The following is a 27,880-nucleotide window of genomic DNA, read 5'->3' on the forward strand; positions in this document are numbered from 1 at the left end:
CTTTCAGTCTCTGTCGACTGAACTTTTTCTGTTGACCATTAACCACTGACTAACCACTGCTGACGTTTAACTGCTGTTTTCCCTTTCTACAGTTCTTTCCTTCTTAGTGCCTCTCATACACTCTCAGTTACCAACTAATCACCTCACTCATCCCCCTCTTTCACCTCCCTTTCTCTTCTGAAATTTACCAAACATTTAAAGAAACACACACTTAAAACTTTAAATCAGCATAGAAACTTTTTAAAATAAATGAATTCTGTAAGATGCTTGAATGATTTTGCTTTACTCTTAATGCAGGTGAATTTATTGAAGACAGACTGAACTATTCTTAGAAGCGTCTGAAAGATTAAAACATCAGTGCCCAGAATAGAAATACAAATTTAGGTAATACTTATCTTAGCAGCAGCGGCCCATTAGTGCAGAATGGTAAAGCAGCAGTACTGCAGTACTGTGGTCTGAACTCTCTGCTCACGACCTGAGTTCAATTCTGGTGGAAGCTGGATTCAGGTAAGGGCCAAGGTTGACTCAGCCTTCGCTCCTTCCGAGGTTGGTAAAATGAGTCCCCAGTTTGCTGGGGGGAAGTGTAAAAGACTGGGGAAGGCAATGGCAAACCACCCCATAAAAAGTCTGCCATGAAAACGTTGTGAAAGCAACATCATCCCAGAGTTGGAAACGACTGGTGCTTGCACAGGCGACCTTTCCTTTTTCCTATCTTAGCAGCAGCTATCCTACCCAAGCAAGAACATTTATATGCTTCAGTTTGTCTTCATATTTGTTTAGTAGATGATCTAATTTTTTTTTAACTAGAACTAGCTAAATCCAGCTATTTCAACAGTTTTTCTCTGAAGAGAACTCCCGTAAATAGATCTTATAGCTTCACATAATAGCAAGAATTACCAATGAATTTTGTAACAGAGACTTCATGGATGAGAATTGCTCCCGTTTGTTTGTTGGGAAAGATGTTGATAGATTAACTATCCTGTGGCGGTCAAGAAATTATGCTTCACTCAGTTATTTCAGTTGTCCAAAGGTGACTGAGTTCAATTTATTTGTATGTTGTAGCAATCCCAGCAAAGTTAATCAGCCACGATATCTACCTAGATCCTGTCCAAGAGGATCACCTCTGCTATTGTGTTAGCTAGCTAGCATGGTAACCTTTGTTTCAGTACACCAGAGCTCACTCTCATTATGCCACTGAGGTTCACGCCAGATGAGATGTATCGTTTGACCAGACAGTACTGCAGTTCTCTTGTGAAGCAAGCAGCTACCACAGGATACATCAGCTTGTTAATCATACATAGGTATGTCTGCACAGCGATCACAAAGAAGAAAAACAAGTTGTGTAGCTGTGACTGATGTTTTTTGAGTGGTTATCTGTGCAGTTACGCAACCTGTTTTCATTCCCCACTGCTTATTTTATAGTTTCCATGGGATTTGCTAATGGCAACATGAAAGGTGCTTACCCCTCTGCTAGAGACATGCACAGAGGGACATTGCCATCTTTCAGGGAGGAAGTTGGAGCATGAATTCTGAGGTATTAAATTGGCATTGGCACTTTCTCAGGTATTACATTGGCATTAAACCAGTATAATTTGTCTTTTTTACCAGGAGCATGATAACAAGCATATGCATTGAATATTAACAGTATGCTGGACTTTCTCGACTTTGCCAGAGTTTTTAGATTGGTTTGCCTGTAGGACTAAGTGAAGCAGTTTCCTCTTCCATGAAGAACAGGAGCATCCTCCCCCTAGCCAGTAGTTGATGCTGAAGCACGGTGCTAGATTGGTTCTCTTTTTTTCTCTTTTCTCATGGGAGAAGGGAACTATATGATCACACTGAATCATATATGGCAATGCAGTCTATCAAAACAGAAATGGAGCCTGTGCTAAACAGATTACATTAATTATCCCCCCCCCCCCCGCAATGAGGGGGTTTGTGTGTGTCAGTGAAACAGAGAGCAATACAAGAGTTCAGACTCTGTCAAGAGGCTAAACTCCTAGAAAGTCACTCAAGGAAGAATGATTATTGTTGACACACCAGAAGCATCCTCCCCGTTCAAGGATCAACGGCTACATCAGAAGAGAACAGATGGTTCTAGTGGTGATGGGGACAGAGAAGTCATTGAAGGGTCTTTCATAAGACAATAGCAGTGAGACCTCAGCTGACCCTTAGTACTGCACAGAAGAAGGCAGCAGTAAAACACTACTGAGAATCTCATACCTTGAAAACCTGATGATGAGAGAGTCCAAAACAAAAAAGTTAGAGTGCTGGAAAATAGGACCCCCAGGTTGGATAGCACTCTGTCAACTACTGGGGAGGAGCAGAGGTCAAGTGTGAGTAGCACTGCTTTTTAATGATGCAACTGGATTAAAACTAAAAGGACATTCAGTTGTTGATACGAATGGATGCAAAAGGAACGTCCAGAGTTTTTTGTTGCATATAATAGAAATGTGAGAAATATGAATCAAGGTAAACTCAGAATCATAAAATGAGAAATGGAATGTTTAAACATTCTAGCTCTGCCAGTGTGTGAAGTAAAGTGGAATGGATTAGGATATTTTCAGTCAGAAAATTACAAAGCGTTTTACTTAAGAAATAAACACAGGAGGAATGGATGTGCTGTAATCATGAGGCAAGATGTAGCACAGGCAATCTGACCAGATAATATCAACATAACCATCATTCAGTTTACATCCCAACTACAGATCTGATGAGGAAAAAACAGAGCTTTTATGCAAGTGTCCAGGAAAAAATTGATCACATTCCTAAAGATGAGCTGATAATCATAGGTGACTGGAATGCAAAACTGGGAAACAAAGTAGAATCAAATATTGTTGGGAAATTTGGGCTAGGAGTACAAAATGAAGCAGGAAAGCAACTCAGAATTCTGTGAAGACAAAGTTGTTAATTCTAAATGGATGTTTTAAACACTCCAACAGACAATTGTAAATGTGGACATCACCTTAAATAGGTTACATAATGGGAACGGAAGATGCTGAAACAAGTCCATGTGATGATTGTGGTACTACAGACCATGAATTATTAATGTTGAAAATTATAACGAAGCTGAAGAAAAACATCAAAACATTCATAATGCCAAAATATAATCTAGACAACATTCCTGAAGAGTTCAAAGATCATGTAAAGAACAGATTTGCATTACTAAATTCTAGTGAACAGAAATCAGAAGACCTTTGGGTTAAAACCAGAGATATTATCAAGGAAGAATGTGCTAAGGCTATTCCTGTAGCCAAAAGAAATGAAAAGCCTTCATGGATGGCTGAAGAAACTCTTAAAATTGCTAAAAGACAGACAAGAAGGAAAAGATGGTAGACATAGAATCAGAAGGACAAAGAGAACTATTTTCATAATGAATGTAAAGAGATAAAAGAGAACAAAAAGAACGATGATTTGGATGAAGGAACAGAGGGAATGCTTTTTGAATTTGCAGATGATACTAAATTGGGAGGGGTTGTAAATACAGTAGAAGACAGTAACAAGATACATTATGATCCTGACAGGCTGGAAAATTGGGCTATGACTAATCAAATGAATTTTAACAGGGATAAATGTAAAGTTTTGCATTTAGGTAGGAAAAATCGAATGCATAGTTATAGGATGGAGGAGACTTGACTTGGCAATAGTATGTGTGAAAAGGGTCTTAGTGGACCATTCGCTGAACATGAGTCAACAGTGTGATGCAGTGGCTAAAAAGGCAAATGCAATTTTGGGCTGTATCAACAGAAGTATAGTATCCAGATCACATGACGTTATGATATCACTTTACTCTGCTCTGGTAAGACCTCATGTGGATCATTGTGTTCAGTTTGGGGCACCGCATTTTAAGAAGGATACAGACAAACTGGAATGGGTCCGGAGGAGGAGGAAGAAGATGATACTGGATTTATATCCTGCCCTATACTCTGAATCTCAGAGTCTCAGAGTGGTCACAATCTCCTTTACCTTCCCTCCCCCCACAACAGACACCCTGTGAGGTGGGTGGGGCTGAGAGAGTTCTTACAGCTGCTCCCCTTTCAAGGACAACTCCTATGAGAGCTATGGCTGACCCAAGGCCATTCCAGCAGCTGCAAGTGGAGGAGTAGAGCATCAAACCCAGTTCTCCCAGATAAGAGTCCATGCACTTAATCACTACACCAACTGACTCTCAAGAAGATGGTGATAGGGCTGAAGACCAGGTTCTATGAATAAAGGTTGAAGGAGCTGGGCATGTTTAGCATGGAGAGGAGGTGGCTGAGAGGTGATATGATCACCATCTTCAAGTACTTGAAGGGCTGTCATGTAGAGGTTGGTGCAGAATTGTTTTCTGTGGCCCCAGAAGGTAGGACCAGAACCAATGAACAAGAGATCTGTTCCATAAGATCTCAGTATTCAAGGAGAAATTTAATGCATGCTGTAAGTTCAACAAGGATATATAACAGAACAGGACAATAAAGAAAAGATGGGAACAATATCTTGAAGGGATGAAAGCATAACAGATTCCTTCCAAGAAGAATCTTTGAAGAACTTGCAGATTTAGAGTGTAGTGAGTAGTCAAAGCAGCTGGGAGAAACAAATAACTAAGAGTAGATAGTTGAACAAAGCAGGAGTCAAGTTTCACCTTTAAGACCAACCCATTTTTATTTAGAACGTAAGCTTTCACGTGCTCTTAAGCACACTTCATCAGACGAGGAATCCAGCATAGTGAGCAAAGCCGTACATAGCTGAGCAGAGCCATACATAGCTGGTAGGCAGTGGCCCAGAATGCAACATGGTACAGATTTAAGAACCAATGACAATGAAGTAAAATTATCTGGTAGGCGGTGGTTTAGAATGTAAAATGGTACAATGACAAAATAGTAAAATTAACAAATTGAGCAAACCTTTGATTTGAGTAGCATGAGCATGCGAAAGAAACAAAACAGCAGTATGCAGTAAAATTAACAAATTGAGCAAACTTTTGGTTCTTAAATCTGTACCATGTTGCATTCTGGGCCACTGCCTACCAGCTATGTATGGCTGTGCTCAGCTATGTATGGCTTTGCTCACTGTGCTGGATTCCTCGTCTGATGAAGTGTGCTTAAGAGCACGTGAAAGCTTACGTTCTAAATAAAAATGGGTTGGTCTTAAAGGTGCACTTGATTCCTGCTTTGTTCAGCTGCTTCAGACCAACACGGCTGAGTAGATAGAGTATCAAGAGAACTATTTCAAGCCACAGAAATGGAGTCCATCAAAATCTTAACAAGAATATGCCAACAAATATGGGAAACAAAACAGTGACCCACAGACTGGAAACAATCTACTTTCTACTTAAAAAAAAAAGGTGATGTCAAAGATTGCAGCGGCCAGGCCTCGGATTCAGCGGGAGCCTTTCTGACAGTTCCACCTCTTTCTTCCCATCTTGTCCATTGAGTAGTAGGTGCATAACAATCCCTGGATGAGCTCCACCACCTTTCTTTCTACAAAACGACCCCAGGCAGCAGCTATTGAACCACTGCAATAATTTCTTACATGAGAAGGGTGATACTCAAAATCTTATAACACTGTTACCACATATGGAATGAGAAATGTCAGATGTTCAAGCTGAATTCAGAAAAGAAAAAGGCACTAGAGATCATATTGCCATTTTACATTGGTTACTGGAATACACAAGAAAATTTCAGAAGAAAATCATCTTGTGCTTCATAGATTACAGCAATACTTTTGACTGTATGGGTCATGATGAGAAGCTGTCTGTCTGTCTGTCTGTCTATCTATCTATCTGAAATGCGTGTCACAGCATCTTAGTGTTTTCATGCACAAGCATGAAATTGGACAAGAGCCCAAATTTAAGATAGAATGGAGAAACAATGATTTCTGACTGGCAAAGATGCCAGACAAGGATGTATATTATCTACTTATCTGTTCAGTTCCTATGCAGGACATATCATAAGGATAGATTTAGATGAAGGTGGAATGAAAACTGGTGAGAGGAGCATTAACAATTTCAGATATTCAGATAACACCACATTCCTGGCAGAGGTTCATTATCAGCCAAAAGAGAGACTGCAACCAACATGTCAGAAGGAGACTGGGAAGGAAAACCAAGAAGAGCTAGAAAAAAGATCCTTAATGGTAAGACTGCGTTGGTGACTAAGATGGGATAATTCATACTGTAGCATTTCCCATTAATTTGGATGAGTGTGAAAGCTGAAAAACGAAGAAAACTGACAGGAAGAAAGTTGATTCCTTTGAAATGTGGTGCTGGAAGAGAGTTTTACAGATACCATGAAATGCCAAAAAAGTGGGTTCTAGATCAAATCAAGCCTAGGCCTAAAATGATGAAACTGAGGCTATTGTACTTTGGTCACATTTGTCAAGCGTGGTAAAACTCAATGGTGATCTATAGTTTTAGGGCCCTCCATAAAGCTGGCCTGTAAAACATCATGGACGGCCAAGGTAACATGGCTCTGTTATTCTCCCCCCCCCTCCTGCTTTATGGCTTTGTGTAGTAGAATAGGAAACAAAACTAGTAGTGAGATGAGAAGAAGTGACACCTTCCCATACATTCCTGCATGGGAGTATAGACCATCTGGGAAAGCAAGGACGAGATACTGATAACGTAGTGAGAAAGTAGACGTTTATGATAGTTTATGCGCCGGCTGGCATTGCTCACCCCTTTCCGTGAGAACCCTTTGAAGTGTGTCTTAAAAGAAGTGTATCAATGTATTGTTGGTATCACTCTCAAGGTCCTGTACCAGGAGAGCATCTCGATTTAGCAATAAACGCAGTTTTGTATCCACTTGACTCGTTCTTTTGAAAATCGCATGCTTGACATTTTGAGAGTGATCCTAGAGGAAGTTTAACGGCCCTGGCAACTTTGTAACTGGATGGCTGAAAAGATTCCAGATAGCAGGGAACTTCTAGAACCTGAAGAAGGCGCGAGACCACCGACACTGCCGTGGCACGTGCTAGACGCCTGGAGAATCGCAGGGAGAGGTTCCCCTCTCCACATCCAACAACTCTCGGTCACTCCTCGTCAGTGGCAACTGCGCACGTCCACAACCACGATGGACAAGGCGCAACCGCGCAAGGTGAGAATGGCGATGGGAGCGGACGAGGAGTACGAGCTGGGGGAGGAATGCGAAGCCGCCGCTACCACACAAGCGGAGGTGGAAGCACCCCTATTAGAGGCGGAGGGAGAAGGATCCCAAGAGCCGTCAGACCCCGGTGAAGAGGAAGACAAAGATGCCTGAAAGTTTCGCCTAATGGTGAGAAAGGAGGTCGAAGAGGTCGCCAAGGGGTTGCGGGATGAGATACAAGCAACGGCCGCACTCATGGCCAGAGAATTCAAGAAGCAGGTTGATCGCATCCTGAGACCGGCAGATCCAAGGGGTATCCCGCAACCACCCGCGGCTACACCCTTGGCGATCCCGCCCAGGGCACAACCAGCGAGGGCGCCCCTTCCTCGAGAGGGGCCCCGAGGAAGAGATCTGGACGCCACATTTGATGGGAACCCGGAGGAGGTGGAATATTTCACCATACAAGCCAACAGCTGCATGCAGTACTAGGGAAACACCTTCCTTGATGAATTCAGCCGGGTGGACTACCTCGGGTCAAAGCTCAAGGGACTGGCTAAGCACTGGTACGTGAGCTTGTATGAGGCGATGAGTCCGAAATTGGATGATGTGGCCACTTTCTTCCAGGCGCTACTGACTCAGTACGAAGACCCTCTGCAAGAGACTCACGCGCTGGCCACCCTGAGGGACATCCAGCAAGGGTCCAAGTCAATCCGTGAGTATGCGGCCGAGTTCTGTTCCAACGCTGCTAAGGTGAGGGGATGGAGCGAGCTGATGAAGATCGAGCACTTCACTCAGGGTCTGAACGCGAGCATACTGGATCAGGCCCTACAACAAGCGAGGCCGTCTACCCTAATAGGGTGGATACAACTGGCAGGTGAAGTAGAGACTAACATGAAAAGAGTGGCCCTCCAGCGCCAGCAGCAGAACGGCAAGAGAGGCCGGGACCAGAAAACCGGTGTGAAGACAGAGGCGAAGAAGACCCAGGTTGGGGGGGGGGGGGAGTGGGAAAGCTCCCGTCTGCCCGCAAATGCTTTCGCTGTGGGGACCCGAACCACCTGGCTGTCAACCCCCCAAGATCAGCGTCGACCATTACGAAGACAAGCATTCCGATGCTGAAGAAATCGACCAGCCACCCTAAGGATGCGGCGAAGAGCAGTGCGGAGGCGAGCTCAATCCTGGAGGAGGAGACCATCATCATTGACGAGCTGAGTGAGATATCTTGGGATGATGAGCCGGTGGGAAATGAGAACGACCTGTTCTAAATGGTGCCAACTAGCAGGTCGCGGAATCACCAGCACCACTCAGGGTGAGAATAGCGGGGTCATTATTTTTTGTTCCAGTGACTTTGCTAAACTGCAGGCTTAGGCGATTTATTCATGTGAAGGCCATGATTGACTCGGGGTGCACGAGGGACATAATCACCCCTAAGCTAGTGGATGCTTTGGGGCTTCCTACAGCCTCCTTGCCCCATCCCATTCAGTTTGAACAGATGGACGGGACAGTGATGAAGGGGGAGTCTTGTATCTTGGAAACTCAATTGGTCCCGGTGGGCATTGAAGGTCACTGAGACCAAGAGGCCTTCGTGATAGCCCCCTCTTCCTCATACGATGTGGTATTGGGGGTGGGTTGGTTAGCAAAGCATGAACCAGACATTCGATGGGGGGATCAGACAATAGAGTTCATTGATGTGAAATATAAAACCCATCAGTGGAAAAAGGACTGGGAACCTAACCCCCTGCCTAGGAACGAAAAGGTCTGCTTAACAGTGGAGGAAGTTCAAGCGATCCCCAAGTTGTACCGGGACTTGTGGGGCGTGTTCAGTGAGCAGGGGGCTGACGAACTCCCTTCCCATAGAAATACGGACTGCATCATTGAATTGATTCCGGGGCAGACCTTACCGAAAGCAAAACTGTATTCGATGGGGTGGGCTGAAAAGATGGAGCTGCGCAAATTTCTCGATAAAAACCTGAAAAGGAGCTTTCTACAACCCGCCACGGCCCGCCATGCAGCCCCTGTCCTCTTCCAGATGAAGAAGAACAGCTCGCTCAGGCTATGTACTGATTTTCGCGGGATTAATGGAATTTCGACCTCTAATGCATATCTGATACCCCTCATCAAGGACTTACTAAGTACCGTATTGGAGGGGAAGGTTTACCAAATTGGACCTAAGAGATGCGTACTTCAGACTGCGCATAAAAGAGGGGGACGAATGGAAAACAGCCTTCAATACCCCCATGGAACAATTTGAATACCTGGTGATGCCGTTTGGCCTTCAAGGGGCCCCGTGAGTTTTCATTAACTTTATAAATGAAGTGTTGAGAGAGTATTTGTATAAGGGGGTGGTGGTGTACCTGGATGACATCATTATCTATTCCAAGGACCTCCAATCTCATGTGAAATTGGTAAGAGAAGTCCTCAGCACGTTGTAAAAGCATAAACTATACCTAAGTTGTCTGAATGTGAGTTCCATCAGACTGAACTAGATTACTTGGGCTTCAGGGTGTCCGGAAAGGGACTGGCCATGGACCGAAGCAAAGTCCAAGCAGTACTAGATTGCCCCCCCCCCCCCGAGGACACGTAGACAGCTCCAATCTTTCCTCGGGTTTGCCAGTTTTTACCGTAATTTCATAAAGGGGTTCGCCCAGACGATGTTACCCCTTACTGAACTGCTGAAAACTAAAGGGAGGGGCCCCGATGCCAAAAAACTGGGGGCGAAATTGAACTGGACCCCTAGGTGTCAGGAGGCATTCACTAAACTTAAGAGACTGTTCACAAGTGAACCTGTCCTGAGCCACCCCAATGAGCTAAAGCCCTTCATTGTTCAATGCGGCGCCTCCAACATCGCAGTAGGAGCCATCCTCATGCAGAGAGATGAGGAGGGGCCACTGAAACCCTGTGCCTATTGTCAAGTCTGCTTCAACTCTGGTCAAGCCTGTGTGTCATCTTTGGTTCAGGGGAAAGCATTCTGGGTAAAAGCCATACTGTATGCCAATGCTGCTAGCTCTACTTCTCCTCCCTCCCCCCTCCCTTCCTTTGTTATGTAGTGTTGCTTTGAAATGGAAGTATGCGAAAGAGATTATAGTGCCTTCTCAGACTGGGCACCGGGGGAGAGGCGCCTTGCCCAAGGCCAACTGGCCTGAGAACGATTTGTAACATCAATGTGTGAATGGGCCCTGCATAGTACCCCCTCCCTAAAGAATTCCTTTGAAGGATACCTTATATGATTACCTTTTACTGTATGTTCCTCAGTCTCTCAATCTTTTAGCTGTTGGAAACAATGATATCAATAAACTAGAAACTTTTTATCGAAAAGGTCTCGTTATTGAATCAGCCGACTTGATACCTATATTTCCAAAAAATTTTCCCCTGAGCAACGAAATTGGTCTGCATGGGATAAAGAGGCATTCACAGTGACTTATGCGCTAAAGACTTGGTGATCATGGCTAGAAGGTGCCAAAGTGCTATTTGAAATTTGGACCGATCACAAGAATTTAGAAGCACTCATGGGGCGTCGCAAGCTAACTGAAAAGCAGATCGTGTGAGCGGGATTTTTCTCAAAGTTCGATTTCAGTCTGAAACACATCCCAGGAACTAAAAACTTTTTGGCAGATGCCCTTTCCTGACTTCCCCAACACAACAGTCAAAGGGAGGAGGTGGTAGATTCCCTCATCTCCCCCGCCCAAGTGGCCGGTATGGTGACTACTCGGGCTAGATCCAAACAAAACCATACCGAGAAGTGGGGAGGGAAACGGCTGGCCACAGAAACTGAAAACAAGGGGGAAGATCGGCCAAGCGAAGTTCAGAAAGGGGAGGATGGGTACTGGTACAAGGATGGTAAACTGTATGTTCCTAAAAGCCTCTGTGCAAAAGTGTTACAGTTCTGCCATTCCAATAAACTGGCGGGGCATTTTGGGTATGTGAAAATGTTGCATTTTATCAATAAACAATTCTGGTGGCCCTCAATGAAAAAGGACATATCAGAATTTGTGGCCTCCTGCCCCATATGTTTAATGGCCAAAAGGAGGGAGGGAAAGCCCCCCGGTCTGCTAAAACCTTTGGAGACAGCAACACGCCCATGGTCAGTTGTATCTATGGCTTTTATAGTAGAGTTTTTCTCACAAGGAAAAACTGTAATTCTGGTAGTATTGGATACATTTTCAAACAAGCGCATTTTATCCCTTGTACGCAACTGCCTTTGGCCAAAAAACTTGCGTACTTGTTTTTCCACCATATTGTGAAAATCCAATCATTCCCTGACAAGATAATTAGTGACCGTGGCCCGCAATTTGTTGCCAACTTTTGGCGGGAGTTTTGCAAACTAATGGGGATAGAACAGGGCTTACCACCCCCAGACGGACAGCCAGACGGAACGAGGGATAGAACCAGGGATAGAACAGGGCCTACCACCCCCAGACGGACGGCCAGACAGAACGAGTGAATGTGCTTCTAGAGCAGTATTTACGGTGCTACGTGAATCACCAACAATCCAACTGGGTGGATTTGCTGCCATTCGCTGAGTATGGGTATAACAACAGTGTTCACAGCTCAACTAAGGCCTCGCCTTTCCAGATAGTAAATGGGTATGAAGGCAAGCCTGTCCTGTCATTGCTGGGGGGAGAGGGATCTGGAACCCCCACGACTTTTGAACAATGGTGGGGAAAGTTAGGGAAAAGCTGGAAGCTCATACAGGAGAACTTAGAGGCGGCCAAGGAAGCTTACAAGAAACAGTATTACAAATCACATATACCTGTTTGGGATTTCAAGGTGGGGGATACAGTGTTTGTATCGACCAAAAACTTGCCACTGAACCAACCTTCCAAAAAGCTGGCCTATCGGTACTTGGGGCCATTTAAGATCAAGCGGGTGATCAATAAAGTGTCTGTAGAGCTGGAGTTACCCAAACTGTTTAGTAAAATACACCCTGTCTTTCATTGCAGTCTTCTGCGCAGAGACCCGGGTGGTACCCCTTGGCACCCTCGACCACCAGCTCCACAACCTATCCAGATTGGGAATCAGAGTCATCGTGAAGTGCAAGAAATTCTAGATGCTAAAATTAAACATGGAGAGTTGTATTATTTGATCAAGTGGAAACACTTCCCTGCCAGCCAAAATGAATGGGTGGCAGAACAAAATGTATTGGCCCCGGATTTGATTGCTAAATTTTACAAGGCGTTTCCACATAAGCCCAGGCGTTGATTAAAGGGGGGGGCAGTATGTCAAGCGTGGTAAAACTCAACGGTGATCTATAGTTTTAGGGCCCTCCATAAAGCTGGCCTGTAAAACATCATGGACGGCCAAGATAACATGGCTCTGTTATTCTCCCCCCCCCTCTCCTGCTATATGGCTTTGTGTAGTAGAACAGCAAACAAAACTAGTAGTGAGATGAGAAGAAGTGACACCTTCCCATACATTCCTGCATGGGAGTATAGACCATCTGGGAAAGCAAGGACGAGATACTGATAATGTAGTGAGAAAGTAGACGTTTATAATAGTTTATGCGCCGGCTGGCATTGCTCACCCCTTCCTGTGAGAACCCTTTGAAGTGTGTCTTAAAAGAAGTGTATCAACGTATTGTTGGTATCACTCTCAAGGTCCTGTACCAGGAGAGCATCTCGATTTAGCAATAAACGCAGTTTTGTATCCACTTGACTCGTTCTTTTGAAAATTACATGCTTGACAACTTTATGAGAGGACAAGATTCACTGGAAAAGACAATAACGCTAGGAAAAGTTTGAAGAGGAAAACCGAGCATGAGATGGATTGATTCAGTCAAGGAAGCCAGTGACCTCAGTTGGCAAGACCTGAGCAAGATTGTTAACCGGTCAATAATTCATAGGATTGCCATAAATCAGAAGTGACTTGATGGCAAAGACACACACATATTCTTTACCAAGAAAGTTTCTATGGAATGTCATCTTTCTCTTTTTAAAAAGGGAATTGCTTATGCAGGGTGAAGAAAGCCAAGAGTGACGAAGTATCCAAATCAGTATAATGGAAGAAGAGTCTTATGGTACCTCAAAGACTAACGCTTGATTATATCATAGCCCACAAAAATTCCTTAAAGGTGCCAAAAGATTCTTCCTGTTTTTGCTGTGACAGGTTAACTTGGCTACGCCTTTGGATTTGAATATAGTAATTTATAAATTTTTTGTGTGTTATTTCAAGAATGTGCCTGCTTTGGTCGTTTTAGGGACAGGGTGGGTTATTTTATCTTACAAGGAATTCTGACATAGGTAAGATGATGGTTCTGGGGGAATCTCAGTATTGGGGAGGGATTTGTTTGAAGTTGCAGGGAGTGATTTTTTTGGTTGATTGTTAGGAACTGATATTCAGTATTTTACAATGTAAGATAGAATACAATGTGGCTTGTCTGGTTTGTAGTAAACAGTACCAGCTTTCTTAATAGCATGAAGTTCCATTTTTGGACTTAACACTGTTCTTTTTCTGATCTATCACATTCATCTTTCCACAGAGAAGCATTATTTTAGTTCTTTGAAGCATTGATGACTTTTTCTACCTGTTATCCATTGTCTGTTATGACTACTTAATAGGCTTCCCAATCCCCAGGTCCCAGAGGGGGATCCCCCAGTTTTACAGGCTTCCCCCCTCCCCCAGCCAGCTGGCCGGCGGGGGAAGCCCCGCCCCCAGAGCCATCATTCACCTCCATGAACGATTCCCTTAGGGAATGATGGGGAATTGATCCGCGGGTATCGGGGGCTCTGGGGGGGGGGGCTGTTTTTGAGATAGAGGCACCAAATTTTCAGTATAGCATCTAGTGCCTCTCCCCAAAATACCCCCCAAGTTTCAAAACGATTGGACCAGGGGGTCCAATTCTATGAGCCCCAAAAGATGGTGCCCCTATCCTTCATTATTTCCTATGAAAGGAAGGCATTTAAAAAGGTGTGCAGTCCCTTTAAATGTGATGCCCAGAACTCCCTTGAAGTTCAATTATGCTTGTCACACCCTTGCTCTTGGCTCCGCCCCAATGTCTCCTGGCTCCACCCCCAAAGTCCCCAGATATTTCTTGAATTGGACTTGGCAACCCTACTACTTAAACATTTCAGTCCAAATAGTGAGTCCTGGCTTTCAAGAAACAGGCTCAGCCACCTAAATTTCTATGTATCCTAAGGGCAACATAAAGTGCTTCATAAACAATATTAGCATAATACAGTGGAGTTTTAAAAATAAAATATAGTCTATTAGTTGTAGATTTTCCGGGCTGTATGACTGTGGTCTTGGCATTGTGAGACCTGACATTTTGACAGCAACTGTGACTGGCATCCTCAGAGGTATAACCTAGAAAACTGCAGTTCTCGCTGGGTCAAAGTGAGAAGATGGTAGGCAAGTAATTTATATCTACTCAGGAAGGTGGGGTAGGGCTGAGTCATTGTAAGAGCTTCCCAGGCTGTGACATGCTAATAGAGGAGCTTTCCTGAGGAGTTTCTTTTGTATATGGATTAGCTATTGAAATTCTAATCTCATCTGTAGTGTTGTAAGATGTAGAGTGTTTTGTGTTTTTCAGGACTGGAAGCCATGCCCTATTCATTTTTAAACTCTGTTCCTTCCTGTTGAAATTGTGTTTATGGATTTCAATGGCTTCCCTGTGTAATCTAATATGATAATTGGATGTTTTGTTCAGTATTACAGTGTCTTGGAATAAGATACTGTGTCCTGTTAGAGTTAGGCTATGTTCAGCCACTGCTGATGCTTCAGGTTGGCCAAGTCTGCAGTGTCTTTCATGTTCTTTTATTCTTGTCTGGATGCTACGTTGTGTGATCCTGAGGTAAACCTGTCCACAATTTCAGGGTATGCTGTATACTGCAGAAGTGAGGGGGTCTCTTCTGTCTTTGCTGATCATAGCATCTGTTGTATTTTTCTGATGGGTCTGTATACTGTTTATAGGTTATGTTTCTTCATAAGTTTTCCCATCTGATCAGTGATTCCTTTGATATATGACAAAAACACCTTTTTTGTGGGAGACTGTTTTTCTTCACTTGTCTGTTTAGTCACTCTTCTGATTTCATTCATGGAGTAGCCATTCGCTTGAAGTGCCACCTGATTTAGTTAATTGTTGAGAAAATGCAGATCACATGTCCGTCTTGTATGGTCTAGTAATGTTTTGATTATGCCTCTTTTTTGTCGAGGGTGGTGATTAGAGTTTTTGTGTAAATAGTGATCTGTGTGAGTTGGTTTTCAGTAGACCTTGTGACCTATTGAAGATTAGCTTTGCGGATGACCATGATATCTAGAAATGAGAGTTTACCTTTGATTTCTTTTTCCATGGTGAATTGTATTTTGGGTGGATATTATTGAGGTGGTCTAAAAACTCCATCAATTCTACCTCACCATAGTATTGTCTATGAGCCAAAACAAGACTGTAGGTTTGTAGGGTGCAGATTCTAAAGCTGGTTTTTAAAAATAAAATATAGTCTATGAAATGGGCTATTGTTTTATCCAGCTAAATGTTGTGAGAACCTGCCATAGAAAAAAATGCCAATTTAGGTTTGAAATATAGTCTATAAGAAACAGAAGGTTGCTGCAAAAAAGCAGTTCCATTTAGATTTCTTCTCTTCCATGTTTAGTGTTACTTTCCCTATATCCTCACTGCATTATGTTGGCGTTTCTGTATGTGTTAATGGGTAGCAAATGCTGTGAAATAGGTGTAGAAAGACACAAAGGATCTGAGATTATTTGTAGTGCACATTATGCAGAGGTAGGGAAAACTCCATGTGTTCCTTACAGTGTGTACTTCTGTCCTGAAAGACTAATAAAAGGCCAATGGCACCTTAAAGACCAACCACGTTTGTTTCAAATATGAGCTTTCATAAATCACAGCTCACTTCCTTAGACATGTGGAGGGAAATCATTTGACAAGGATTGGGAGGGGCTCTAGTCACTTAAGCAGAGAATTTACACTTGAAGACTCATGAAGGAAATCACAGTTGACGTCTCTGCCTCAGTCCTTCCTTCCCCGTTTGTAATCTTCCCAGTTTAATTTCCCTCCACATATCTGAGGAAGTGAGCTCAAACTCAGGGAAACTCATATTGAAGTAAATAATGATAGTCTTTAAGGTGCCACTGGACTTCTGTTTTATTTTGCTGTGACAGACTTTGCAATCATCACAGATTAATGCATAAGCAACCCAGCACTGGGGCACAGATTTTCTAAATGTTAGCATTTAAAATTAGAACAAAATCCTACAATTAAAAAAGGTTACATTAAATTGTATAGCACTGAACAAAATTCCAGCTGCTACTAATTTTGCTGTATAAAAAGCTTTATAAAAAAAAAAAGTAGGACAATCTCCAAAGGGAAGTGAGCAGAGTTTTAAAAGGCTGAAGACACTATAATTATACAAGAGAAGAAATGAATAGCATTATGAAGCTTCGTGAACATTGCTCTTGTACTACAAGAGCCTGAGAGTTATTTCAGATGTTCATGATAAAAACTGAAATCTGTGGATGCCACTCAATAAAAATTGTTGCAACCCTCACCCCCAATAACTTGGGTTATATATACAAATAAATATCCTCTCAAAATCCTGTTCTTTTTTGTGAAGAGGAGTCTTGTGGGAAGAGCAGTCAACATTTATTTGTTTACAGTATTTATAGTCCACCTTTCTCACATGGACTTAGTATCAGTGTTGTGTACATGGACTAATGATACTATAACCCATGTTCCTGCCTGGCTCATGGGAGCTTTTAGGACTGAGCTTGGGGACTCAGGAACAATTCCCTGCTGCCCTGCTCCAATCATGGGCCCCCTGCTGGTTTAAATGATCCAGTGGTGCCCTAGTGCGGGAACCTTGAACTGTATATAGTTGGCCCCATTGGCCCAGTTTGCCAGTCTTAAGACTTCAGCCATTACCATGCTGTACTGAATAAAGAGAGCTATGTTCACTACAACTGCGTCTCCTTCATGTGTTGAACCCACTATATTATAGTGGTGACAAGGATGGGATCCTGCTGAGTGAGCTCCAGAACCCAGCACCACACCACACATCGCAGCTTCCATCCTGCACATCACATCGCCACACTGGTCGACATGGCTGCTGCACCAGAAATGCTTCGATGTGGCACATGCAGAGCTCTGGGAATCATGGGTCAAATGACTCAAATATTATCTCGTGGCCCAGAAGATTGGAAACCAGGATGAGAATCTGGAGATAAAAAAGGCCATTTTGCTGAGTATCTGTGGCATCACCACCTTGAGGCTAGTCGAGAGCTTGGTCGTGTCAGCAACGCTCGACGCATCCTCCTTCAAGTGGATCATTGCGGGGCTGACCGACCACTTTGCTCCCCAGCCGACCCGCATGACCTGTCAGCTTCAATACCTCAACAGCCATCAGCAGCCAAATTAGTCAACAGCTGACTACCTCACGTACTTGTGCGAACTCAGGGTGAAAGCGGAGTTCGCAGTGTGTTTGGAAGAGGCCCTGCTCAAAAAGTTCACACACGGCCTCCGAGACAAGAAGGCCTGCTGGAAGATCGCTGAGATGGATGATCCAACACTAGAAAAGGCCCTCAAGATTGCCACTGCAGCCAAAAAGGCAGGTAAGGACAAAAGCTGCCATTCCGAAGCCTGCACTCACCAACTCCCCACATCTGCATCCAAGGACTTGGATGGCGATGACACTCTCAAGTTGCACCATGTGGCGCCCCCCTCCACATGCGCTGGAGACCTCGACCCCCCAGTCCTGTGCCTGCTACGGGGGAAGGCCACTAGTGTCGATCGTGCAAGTTTAGGGACGCTACCTACCACCAGTGCAGGAAGACAGGCCACCTGACATGGGTCTGCCGGTCCAAAACAATCCGCTCCATGATGGGGGGAATGCACAGCGACAATGTTGCCAATGCCACATGGCTGCCAGAGTCGAGGAGCTGCACTCCCGCAACGCATCATCGACCAGTGCAGGAAGACAGGCCACCTGACATGGGTCTGCCGGTCCAAAACGATCCGCTCCATGATGGGGGGGAACGGCACAGCGACAATGTTGCCAATGCCACATGGCCGCCAGAGTCGAGGAGCTGCACTCCCGCAACGCATCATCGACACAGGTATACCAGTTGTCCATGCCCTCCCCGTACAAACTAAAGAGCACTGTGATCATCGAGTGCGTTCCATGCAAGATGGAGATGGACTCGGGGGCCACCTTCTCAGTGATTTCGGCCCAAACCCTCAAACAGCTGTGCCCAAAGGGGGGACCTCACCTATACCCCTCCCCGGTAATAGTTTGGGACTTCCTGTCAGAACTGGCAGAACTTCAAGAAAAGCCCAAGACTTAGTTGCAAGTATAGGCATTTATTAGAGAACTCCAGAGCTTGAGGTGCAGAATAACACTGATAACAACAGCTAGTATTCGATACACTTTATGTGATTCTGTTGACAACAATAAAACGATCGTTCACACGGGTGGAGACAACAGTCTGTTTCTCAGGGTTTGTTATCAGGTAGGGAGGATGGAATCCCGCTGGGAAAGTGCGGGCCGGCCTGGCTTCAAAGGCCATCTGCAGATGTTGACCCTGGGCTATCTGTCACACTTCAGTGATCACAGTTTGTTTGAAATGCGCAGGCACACACAACATGTGGACTGGTTAGTTATTTGGGCAAAGCTGCTTGGGTTAGTGTTTGCTTTCAATATGGAGTCGGTTAGGCTAACAGCATATAGGAAAGTTACAAGTTCTGACACTTCCAAAAACAGGAAGCCGCTGTGAATGGTGTGGGGTTTTTCCGGGTCAGCTGTCACTATGCTGTACTGAATGAAGAGAGCTATGTTCACTTCAGCTGTGCTCCTTCTTGCGTTGAAACCACTATGTTATAATCAGGGCTTTTTTCCTGCCATAGCCTGCAGGAGCAGAGCTCTGCCTGGGCCAGCCAAGGCTCCAGCTGGCTCAACCTGTCATGCAGCAGCCATGTGCTCCTAGGCCAAGCATTGAGTTCTAATATGCAAATGAGCTCCTGCTGGGCTTTTTCTACAAAAAAAAGCCACTGGTCAGTACAATCAACAAAATGGGACAATCAATAACTAATGAATTTAGATATAAGACGACTCGAACCACGAGAAAGAACAGAAGCATAGCATAAGTATTCACATGGCATATTCAGCGGTACAGAAATTACATCATTGGACTTATTATTTATTATACTTATTATTTTGTTATAAATATAAATAAGTAGGAGATAGAGAAGAATATGTAAAAGAAAAGTATATATTGCACGACAGCAGGTACTTAAAATTTATATTTAAATGAATTTATAAACCATTATGGAATAAATGCGCAAAATGATTTTCAAATATTTTTATATCATTGTTAACAGAATATTACCACTTCAGTTGCATACAACTGACATCCTGGATATAAATTGATTGAAGGTCAGCCTGTATGATGTTAATTATGTTATTAATTTCACTTTACATCTGATTAATGTGGAATTATGTATCATATTTTGGAGCCCTAACCACTGTGGAAGAAAAAATTGAAACAAAGTAAAAAAATACATAGGATCTCCGTTTGGAACTGGGCTATAAGGCCACTGGGTTGGACTCAATTATTTCATAATATAATTAATATTAGAATTTTTTTGCCTACGTGTCGGGTTTCTCACAAATTGTTCTTGAGAAACCCATGCTGGCTCTTAGTAATCACAGCCATCATGTCTAAATGTTCCGGAACTGACTGATGATTTGTTCTAAAACTTTTCCAGGTATAGATGTCAAGCTGAGTTTGAAGCTTCCAAGCAGAAGGAGTGTCTTCAGCGGACTCTCTGATTCATATAACAGTGTACCCACTATTGGGAATATTCTAACAGTGGGATCCATATATTTAGAATTCATCATACTGCTTCGTGTCATAGATTGTAATAAATTGTATGAATGGCTTTATATTTCATAGTCATTATAGTCACGGTGACTGAGTTTTGTTGGTTTTGACCTTGTGTGACTACTCTCATTGCATAGTAGCAAAGGGATATAGACAACAACCTGCCCTTCTGCTATGCTTGTTTCCATATCCTCCCCAAAGCTCTGGTGTTCAGATGCAAATTGCTGCTGAATCTTAAGCTTTTTTTTTTTTTTAAGTTTCCAGGGCTATGTTTGGTTTCTTGTAAAGTCAAGAGCCCTTCCCCCCAGTATAACATGCCCTGCTTAACTTCTGCACATGAAAGCAGTAAGCACCTTCTATGGTATTTCAGATTGTCACTGCTTACATCTTAGCCTCCATGTACCCACACATCTTGTTGACTTCTGTGTCTCCTCCTGTTAGTACTGACACACTCCCATCTGCCTCTAGTCTTGTGTTCCTCTGCATGAAGCAAAAAGATCAGGGGAAAGGAAGGTTTGGAGGCTAAGTCGTAAGTGAGAAAAACACAAAAGATGCTAGAGACCCTGCTTACTGATTACATGGCATGGAAATAAAAATGGGGAGGCGCAGAATTTACACTTTTCCTATTTTTTGGAACAAGTAATTTCACAAGCAACTCAACTTAAAAAGGAAGGTTATTTGGTTTGCTCAGTCTTTTCAGTGTAGTTGTTAAGAGAGGTGGATTATAAACTGTGAGACTCCGAGCGAAGGGAGGCATATAAATCCAATCTCTTCCTCCTCTTTCTTCTTCCTCCTATTTGCTCCTCCCCCCGCACCCCCCCGCTATCATCCTTGTCAGTCCTTAGGCAAATAAGGGAAAAAGCAGTGTACACAGGGCTTTTTCGGAGCAGCAATGCACAGAAAAGCAGTTCTGGCTGGCTTGGCATCAGGGTGTGTGACATAATATACAAATGAGTTCCTGCAGGGCTTTTTCTACAGAAAAGCCTTGAGTGTTCATATATGAGAAGTTCAGACAGCTGCTGAACTTGGATACTACTCTATGTACAGTATACAAGTAAGTATACTGATAGCTGCCATTTTTTGGTTGCTTTTACTCTCTAAACATGCTGGGCATGTTTAGCCTGGAGAGGAGGTGGCCGAGAAGTGATATGATCACCATCTTCAAGTACTTGAAGGGCTGTCATATAGAGGATGGTGCAGAATTGTTTTCTGTGGCTCCAGAAGGTAGGACCAGAACCAACGGGTTGAAATTAAATCGAAAGAGTTTCCGGCTCAACATTAGGAAGAACTTCCTGACCGTTAGACCGGTTCCTCAATGGAACAGGCTTCCTTGAGAGGTGGTGGGCTCTCCTTCCTTGGAGGTTTTTAAACAGAGGCTAGATGGCCATCTGACAGGAATGGATCCTATGAATTTAGGGGGAGGTATTTGTGAATTTCCTGCATTGTGCAGGGGGTTGGATAAGACGACACTGAAAGTTCCTTCCAACTCTATGATTCTATGATTCTCTGAGTGTAGGGGACCATTCTCTATGCTGTGTTTCTTTCACTTGCTAGCCAGTGATTTAGCAGATTAGAACAAAGTGCAAAAAGTAGGCCTCATGGCTAAAGATCTGAGTGGTGGAATAATTTTTTTGGTGTAGCTTCAGTTTACCAGTACTTGGTGAAGTGAAATCTGATTTTTTGAGACTCAGAGTTATCAGAAGAGACAACACAATTAAAGCTTTTGAGAGAATAAACATAAATTGTAAAAATAGAATTCAATGCATCTATTTCTTGTCTTGTTTAGTGTTCAAAGTTTGGACATCCTTCTGGATTGGCACAAGCTCCCCAACGTTCCTCTGCTAGAAGATCATTTGGACGGTCGAAGAGATTCAGCATTACTCGTTCACTTGATGATCTTGAGGTAATATTTGAGATTCTAAACTTTCAGTGTTTCTAAGTGAAGACAGACTTTAAATGATGACAATTAATAGGTGTTAACAAGTCCATTCATTTTGATTGAGCTGTAGATTCAAGAAAAACTAGAATGTATTTTCTTCATTAAAAGTAAACATATTACTTTATGTTGAAAGTATGCATTAATTAACATCATAGGGGCCCTTGGATGACCATGGAGTAAAAGGATTACTGAAGGAGGATAGGGAAATGGCTGAGAAGCTGAATGAATTTTTTTGCCTCCATCTTCACTGTGGAAGACGAGAACTTTTTGCCCGCCCCAGAACCACTAATTTTGGAAGGGGTGTTGAAAGACCTGAGTCAGATTGAGGTGACAAAAGAGGAGGTCCTACAACTGATAGACAAATTAAAAACTAATAAGTCACCGGGTCCGGATGGCATACATCCGAGAGTTCTGAAAGAACTCAAAGTTGAACTTGTGGATCTTCTAACAAAAATCTGTAATCTTTCATTGAAATCTGCCTCCATTCCTAAGGACTGGAAGGTAGCAAATGTCACCCCCATCTTTAAAAAGGGTTCCAGAGGAGATCCGGGAAATTACAGGCCAGTCAGTCTGACTTCAATACCGGGAAAGTTGGTAGAAAGCATTATCAAGGACAGAATGAGTAGGCACATTGATGAACACGGGTTATTGAGGAAGACTCAGCATGGGTTCTGTAAGGGAAGATCTTGCCTCACTTTGAGGGGGTGAACAAACATGTGGACAAAGGAGACCTGATAGATGTTGTTTATCTTGACTTCCAGAAAGCTTTTGATAAAGTTCCTCATCAAAGGCTCCTTAGAAAGTTTGAGAGTCATGGAGTAAAAGGACAGGTCCTCTTGTGGATCAAAAACTGGCTGCGTAATAGGAAGCAGAGAGTGAGCAGTGGAGGACGGTAAGCAGTGGGGTGCTGCAGGGCTCGGTACTGGGTCCCATGCTCTTTAACTTGTTCATAAATGATTTAGAGTTGGGAGTGAGCAGTGAAGTGGCCAAGTCTGCGGATGACACTAAATTGTTCAGGGTGGTGAGAACCAGAGAGGATTGTGAGGAACTCCAAAGGGATCTGTTGAAGCTGGGTGAGTGGGCGTCAACGTGGCAGATGCGGTTCAATGTAGCCAAGTGCAAAGTAATGCACATTGGGGCCAAGAATCCCAGCTACAAATACAAGTTGATGGGGTGTGAACTGGCAGAGACTGACCAAGAGAGAGATCTTGGGGTCGTGGTAGATAACTCACTGAAAATGTCAAGACAGTGTGCGTTTGCAATAAAAAAGGCCAACGCCATGCTGGGAATTATTAGGAATGGAATTGAAAACAAATCAGCCAGTATCATAATGCCCCTGTATAAATCGATGGTGCGGTCTCATTTGGAGTACTGTGTGCAGTTCTGGTCGCCGCACCTCAAAAAGGATATTATAGCATTGGGGAAAGTCCATAAAAGGGGAACTAGAATGATTAAAGGGCTGGAACACTTTCCCTATGAAGAAAGGTTGAAACGCTTGGGACTCTTTAGCTTGGAGAAACGTCGACTGCGGGGTGACATGATAGAGGTTTACAAGATAATGCATGGGATGGAGAAAGTAGAGAAAGAAGTACTTTTCTCCCTTTCTCACAATACAAGAACTTGTGGGCATTCGATGAAATTGCTGAGCAGACAGGTTAAAACGGATAAAAGGAAGTACTTCTTCACCCAAAGGGTGATTAACATGTGGAATTCACTGCCACAGGAGGTGGTGGCAGCCACAAGCATAGCCACTTTCAAGAGGGGTTTAGATAAAAATATGGAGCAGAGGTCCATCAGTGGCTATTAGTCACAGTGTGTGTGTGTGTATATATATATAAATTTTTTTGCCCCTGTGTGACACAGAGTGTTGGACTGGATGGGCCATTGGCCTGATCTAACATGGCTTCTCTTATGTTCTTATGTGCACATTCGGCCTCTGCCGGAAACATTGCACGGGTTGCCTGTGGAGTTCCGGATTCGCTACAAAGTGGGCAGGGACGGTGGCTCAGTGGTAAGCAGAAGGTCCCAGGTTCAATCCCCGGCATCTCCAACTAAAAAGGGTCCAGGCAAATAGGCGTGAAAAACCTCAGCTTGAGACCCTGGAGAGCCACTGCCAGTCTAGTAGACAATACTGACTTTGATGGACCGAGGGTCTGATTCAGTATGAGGCAGCTTCATATGTTCATATGTTCATAGAGTTGGAAGGGATCTCCAGGGTCACCTAGTCCAACCCCCATTCTAAAAAGGTAGGTTGGAGGGAATCCTACCCCTACTTTATCTAGTGCCCACTTTATCTCTTTTCCTGGCAGTTTCTCTACTTTTTCCCACCTTGTTTTCCTATGTCTCATTTTCTCCCATAACATTTTTTGTACTCTCTTTTCCTGTGTGGTATAATGGGTCAATTCTGGCCTACAGACCCTGTTCCACCCTGATCTCCAAGGTTTTCCCAACACCTGGGGAGGCTCTTCTCTCTCTCTCTGGTAACCCGGCACTACCACCTGACCTCTGTAGGAATTGCCTGCTGGGAGAGTCAGAATTACCGGCTTCCCTTCCAAGTTCTGATGCCTTCCCTCCGTGTCTCCCACTGCTCAGCTCCTGGTCACCATGGGGGCTGTTTACTGCTTTGTGTGCCCTGGTGGAATAGCCACTTGTCAACTGACTACTTCCTCCTGGCATTCCCTTTAAAAGAGCGCGCCGAAGATGGTGGCGGCCTATGTGGTACAGAGAACCACTACCAGCACCCAAAGTTATAAAGTATTTATAAAAAAGAAAATATTCATAACCATACTTTTAGCGCAGCACCAGACGTTAAAATATAGGACAGGCTCCTTAGCTTAGGAAGTTACAGATCTCGACAGTTTCTATAACTTTGAAGTTCCCCCCAGATTTTTAGGCCAGTACATCGTAATGGCTGCCTCCTCCAGAGTTCTGTCTGCTTTGATGGACTCAGCACAAAAGAGAGGTTCTCCTTGCTCCTCTGAGGTTTAGCTCCTTCTTTCTCCACCCACTGATCAGATCAGTGAAGCTTTTCCAGAAGTCTCCAGGGTTTCCTTCCTGAAGTCTCTCTAATATTTAATTCCTCCAAATCTCTGTTCCCTACTTTAACCGGGGGGGAGCTTGACCATCCCATTGTTTAGACCAGGAGTAGCTAACCTGTGGCATGGGAGCTGCATGCAGCTCTTTCACACATAATGTGCTGCTCCCATAGGTCAAGGAGGAATTTAATGCAGGCTTATTGTCAAATAAGCATGTGTAGCATTGGGGCCTCAGAGTCTCTGACCCATAGGTTCTACCAGTTGTGGTGTTCTACCAGTTGTGGTGTCCCTTGGTTCTCCTATGATAACACTCCACAGCTTTTCTCAGTTGCCTCCCCCCTTCCCCCAGTTAGGCTGTCACACTGGAAGGAGGGATGGAATTAAAGAGAGTAGCACAAGGTTCCTCCTGTAGTTTCATAATTCTTGTAGGAGCTGTATTTACTAACTTTGATGTCAAGGCAAAGAGAGATGCATAATGATGCAAATGGTGGTCAGTGATTTATATGCTACATGTGTGCTTCCTTCTCCCCACTGGTGCCAAAAAATAATCCCCTAACCTTTCCCTATGCTGGTATTATGGGGATTGTTATTCCCAGCTTCTGTTTTTAAAAAAGTCTCCTTCTGGCATGCTTATGTTGTAACATGAATACATATGAATGTTCATGTCTTGCAGCGCTCAAACATCTGATGTTTATTTTGTGGGTGGGAAATTGGTGCGATTTTATCTCGGCTCCAAAAAAGCCGCTTGAGTTTGGTCCCTTTCTGAGCTATCAGACAGCTGCTGTTGAAGCGGCAGGATCGCAACAATGGTCCATGATTGGCCATTCACACTGCTAGTGTGCCTCAACCATGGACCCGCAGCAGAAAGGGTTGTTGTTTTTAAAAAAGTCCCGTGGTATGTGCACTCAAGCAGAGAAGCGCATAAGCTAACACACCTGAAACGTCTTGGCATGATCACACTGCTCTTCCACTTATGAGTCATGCCCGGGTGCTCAGACGGCCAGCAAATATGCTACCTAAATGCAACTCAGGGGGGAACTACTGGGAAGATCCAGGTGGCTTTTTAATCCGGATAGGAGGCGTCTGGAGATGGGGTGAGAATGGGTGCGGCCTGGAGGGCAGATGAGCTCATGTGATCGTGCACATTTAATCCGAATGGGAGACGTGGCTACGTCAGGCCACATCTCTTGTGTGATAGCACCCTGTGTGGCTCTTACACGAAGCAAGTTTGGCCACCCCTGGTTTAGACTCAAGCCTTTTTTTCTGGGGGAATGTGGTGGAATGGAGTTCCAGAACCTCATTGTGGAAACAAAATTCTCAAAAATTTTAAAAGGTTATAAAGGACGCCCATGTGGTTCTCCTTTATTTCCTTCTTGGGAGTTCTAGCACTTCTTTTTCCAGAAAAAAAAGCCCTGTCTAGTCCTATTAGCATCTGTATGAAGGTGGGTTAAGGTAATTCTGGAAAGCAGTTGAACTGCCTTCCTTCTTTCCTGTCTGTTCTCTGCCCAGAGGGAGGGGGAACTTTTAAAACTCAGAGTGAAAGTTTTGCTCATATAAAAAAATGAATTTCTTCATACCCTACATTCCATAATTCATGTGCTTTTTCTTTTTCTAGGCCTTTCTCCACTTTCTTTCACTTCCCTACTTTGTTTCCTGCTCCCAGTTACTTTTTCAGGGTAGAAAAAATCCTTCTTGTCTGTATATAGTTCCAGTGGCTGATAACAGATGGGCAGTTTTATCTGGATAGGTGTCTGGAGATGGGGTGAGAACAGGTGTGGCTTGGAGGGCAGATGTGCTCATGTGATCGTGCACATTTAATCTGAATGGGAGACGTGGCTACGCCAGGCCACATCTCTTGTGTGATAGCACCCTGTGTGGCTCTTACACAAAGCAACAGAGGCAACAGAGACACCTCAAAAACCAGCCTGAAAAACCCTTCTAAATGCACACATCTGCCACCCGTCTCCATCCCATACTCACCCCATCTTCTGGCATCCTCAGAGCGGCTCAAAAAGCTACCACTTTGGAAGTAGTAGCAAATTTCTGAACTGCACACCAGTAGCCTCTTTGGTGTCTGGATGTTGAAGCGCACAAGCGAGGCGCCTTGGCAGTGTGAACCCACCAAACCACCCCAAGCCACTTCTGGCCTTTTTTGTTAAAAAAAATATTGAATTCAAGTGCATGGGTACATGAGTGTACATGCGCTTAACCAAAAAATGAATGGAAAGAAAAAAGAAACCCAAACCAAGCTACAGGGATGGTGCACAACAGCAGTCTGATTGCACCAAGTCACCCCACAGGCAGAATGGGGATGGCTTGTGGGGGAGTGTGTGAAAGGTTTGGGACAGGCTTGTAGCTAACCAGGGGCCTGCGGGGCCTGGCCCCCTGACAGTTTTGGGGGGCCCCTCACCCCCAGGCTGCTGCCTCCCTCCCGCATGATTTAAATCATATGGGAGGGGCATCCAGGTGCAGCTGCTTCCCCTCCCATGCCATTTATAGGGCCCAGAAATCAGTTGATCGGTGTGGTCTAAATTATGTAAGAGGGGGTAGCAGGAGCAGTCAACAGCCTCTTGCATGATTTAAAGGGTCCCCTCTCCCATGGCCCCCAATGGCCCCTTCCCCCTGCAGCCCCTAGCTATGGGGCTGGTTTGGGATGGTTCTTTCTGAGCCGACCCGATTTGGGATGCCTCCCATGCACCCCAAACTGGCTGTCTGTTATCAGCCATTGTGTGGATTTTTTGTTCCACATTCTGGTGCATGGTCAGAATTAGATATATAGATGTAAGGGATGCAGTTTCTGTTGCATTGCATTGCTATGGAATTTGTCTTACGACGTTCTTGTAAGAGGCTCTTTAGTGAGTTCTTTTATTAAACATTTTTAGTAAATCTCTATTTAATTTTCACATATGAAGAACAAGTTGAGTAGACTTTGTTCCATAAAATTACTCTTTGGGTTTCGAGTCTGAATTCTACATGACATGACAAAGTGTCCTTAGCACTTGTAACCTGGTGACTTGAAGCAAGTG

At 44.1% G+C, this 27,880-nt stretch overlaps 1 protein-coding gene across 1 annotated transcript in view; it reads left to right on the forward strand.

The window, feature by feature from the left end:
• The window catches only part of RGS12 (regulator of G protein signaling 12), a 128,812-nt gene that overhangs the window by 21,087 nt on the left and 79,845 nt on the right, over window positions 1-27,880 (forward strand). The window contains exon 3 of the mRNA XM_060246147.1: window positions 21,667-21,783. Coding sequence (XP_060102130.1) covers window positions 21,667-21,783 — 117 coding nt within the window. The remainder of the gene's footprint in view (window positions 1-21,666; window positions 21,784-27,880) is intronic.

This window comes from Heteronotia binoei, chromosome 9 (genome assembly GCF_032191835.1).
Source record: "Heteronotia binoei isolate CCM8104 ecotype False Entrance Well chromosome 9, APGP_CSIRO_Hbin_v1, whole genome shotgun sequence".
NCBI classification, from domain to species: Eukaryota; Metazoa; Chordata; class Lepidosauria; order Squamata; family Gekkonidae; genus Heteronotia; species Heteronotia binoei.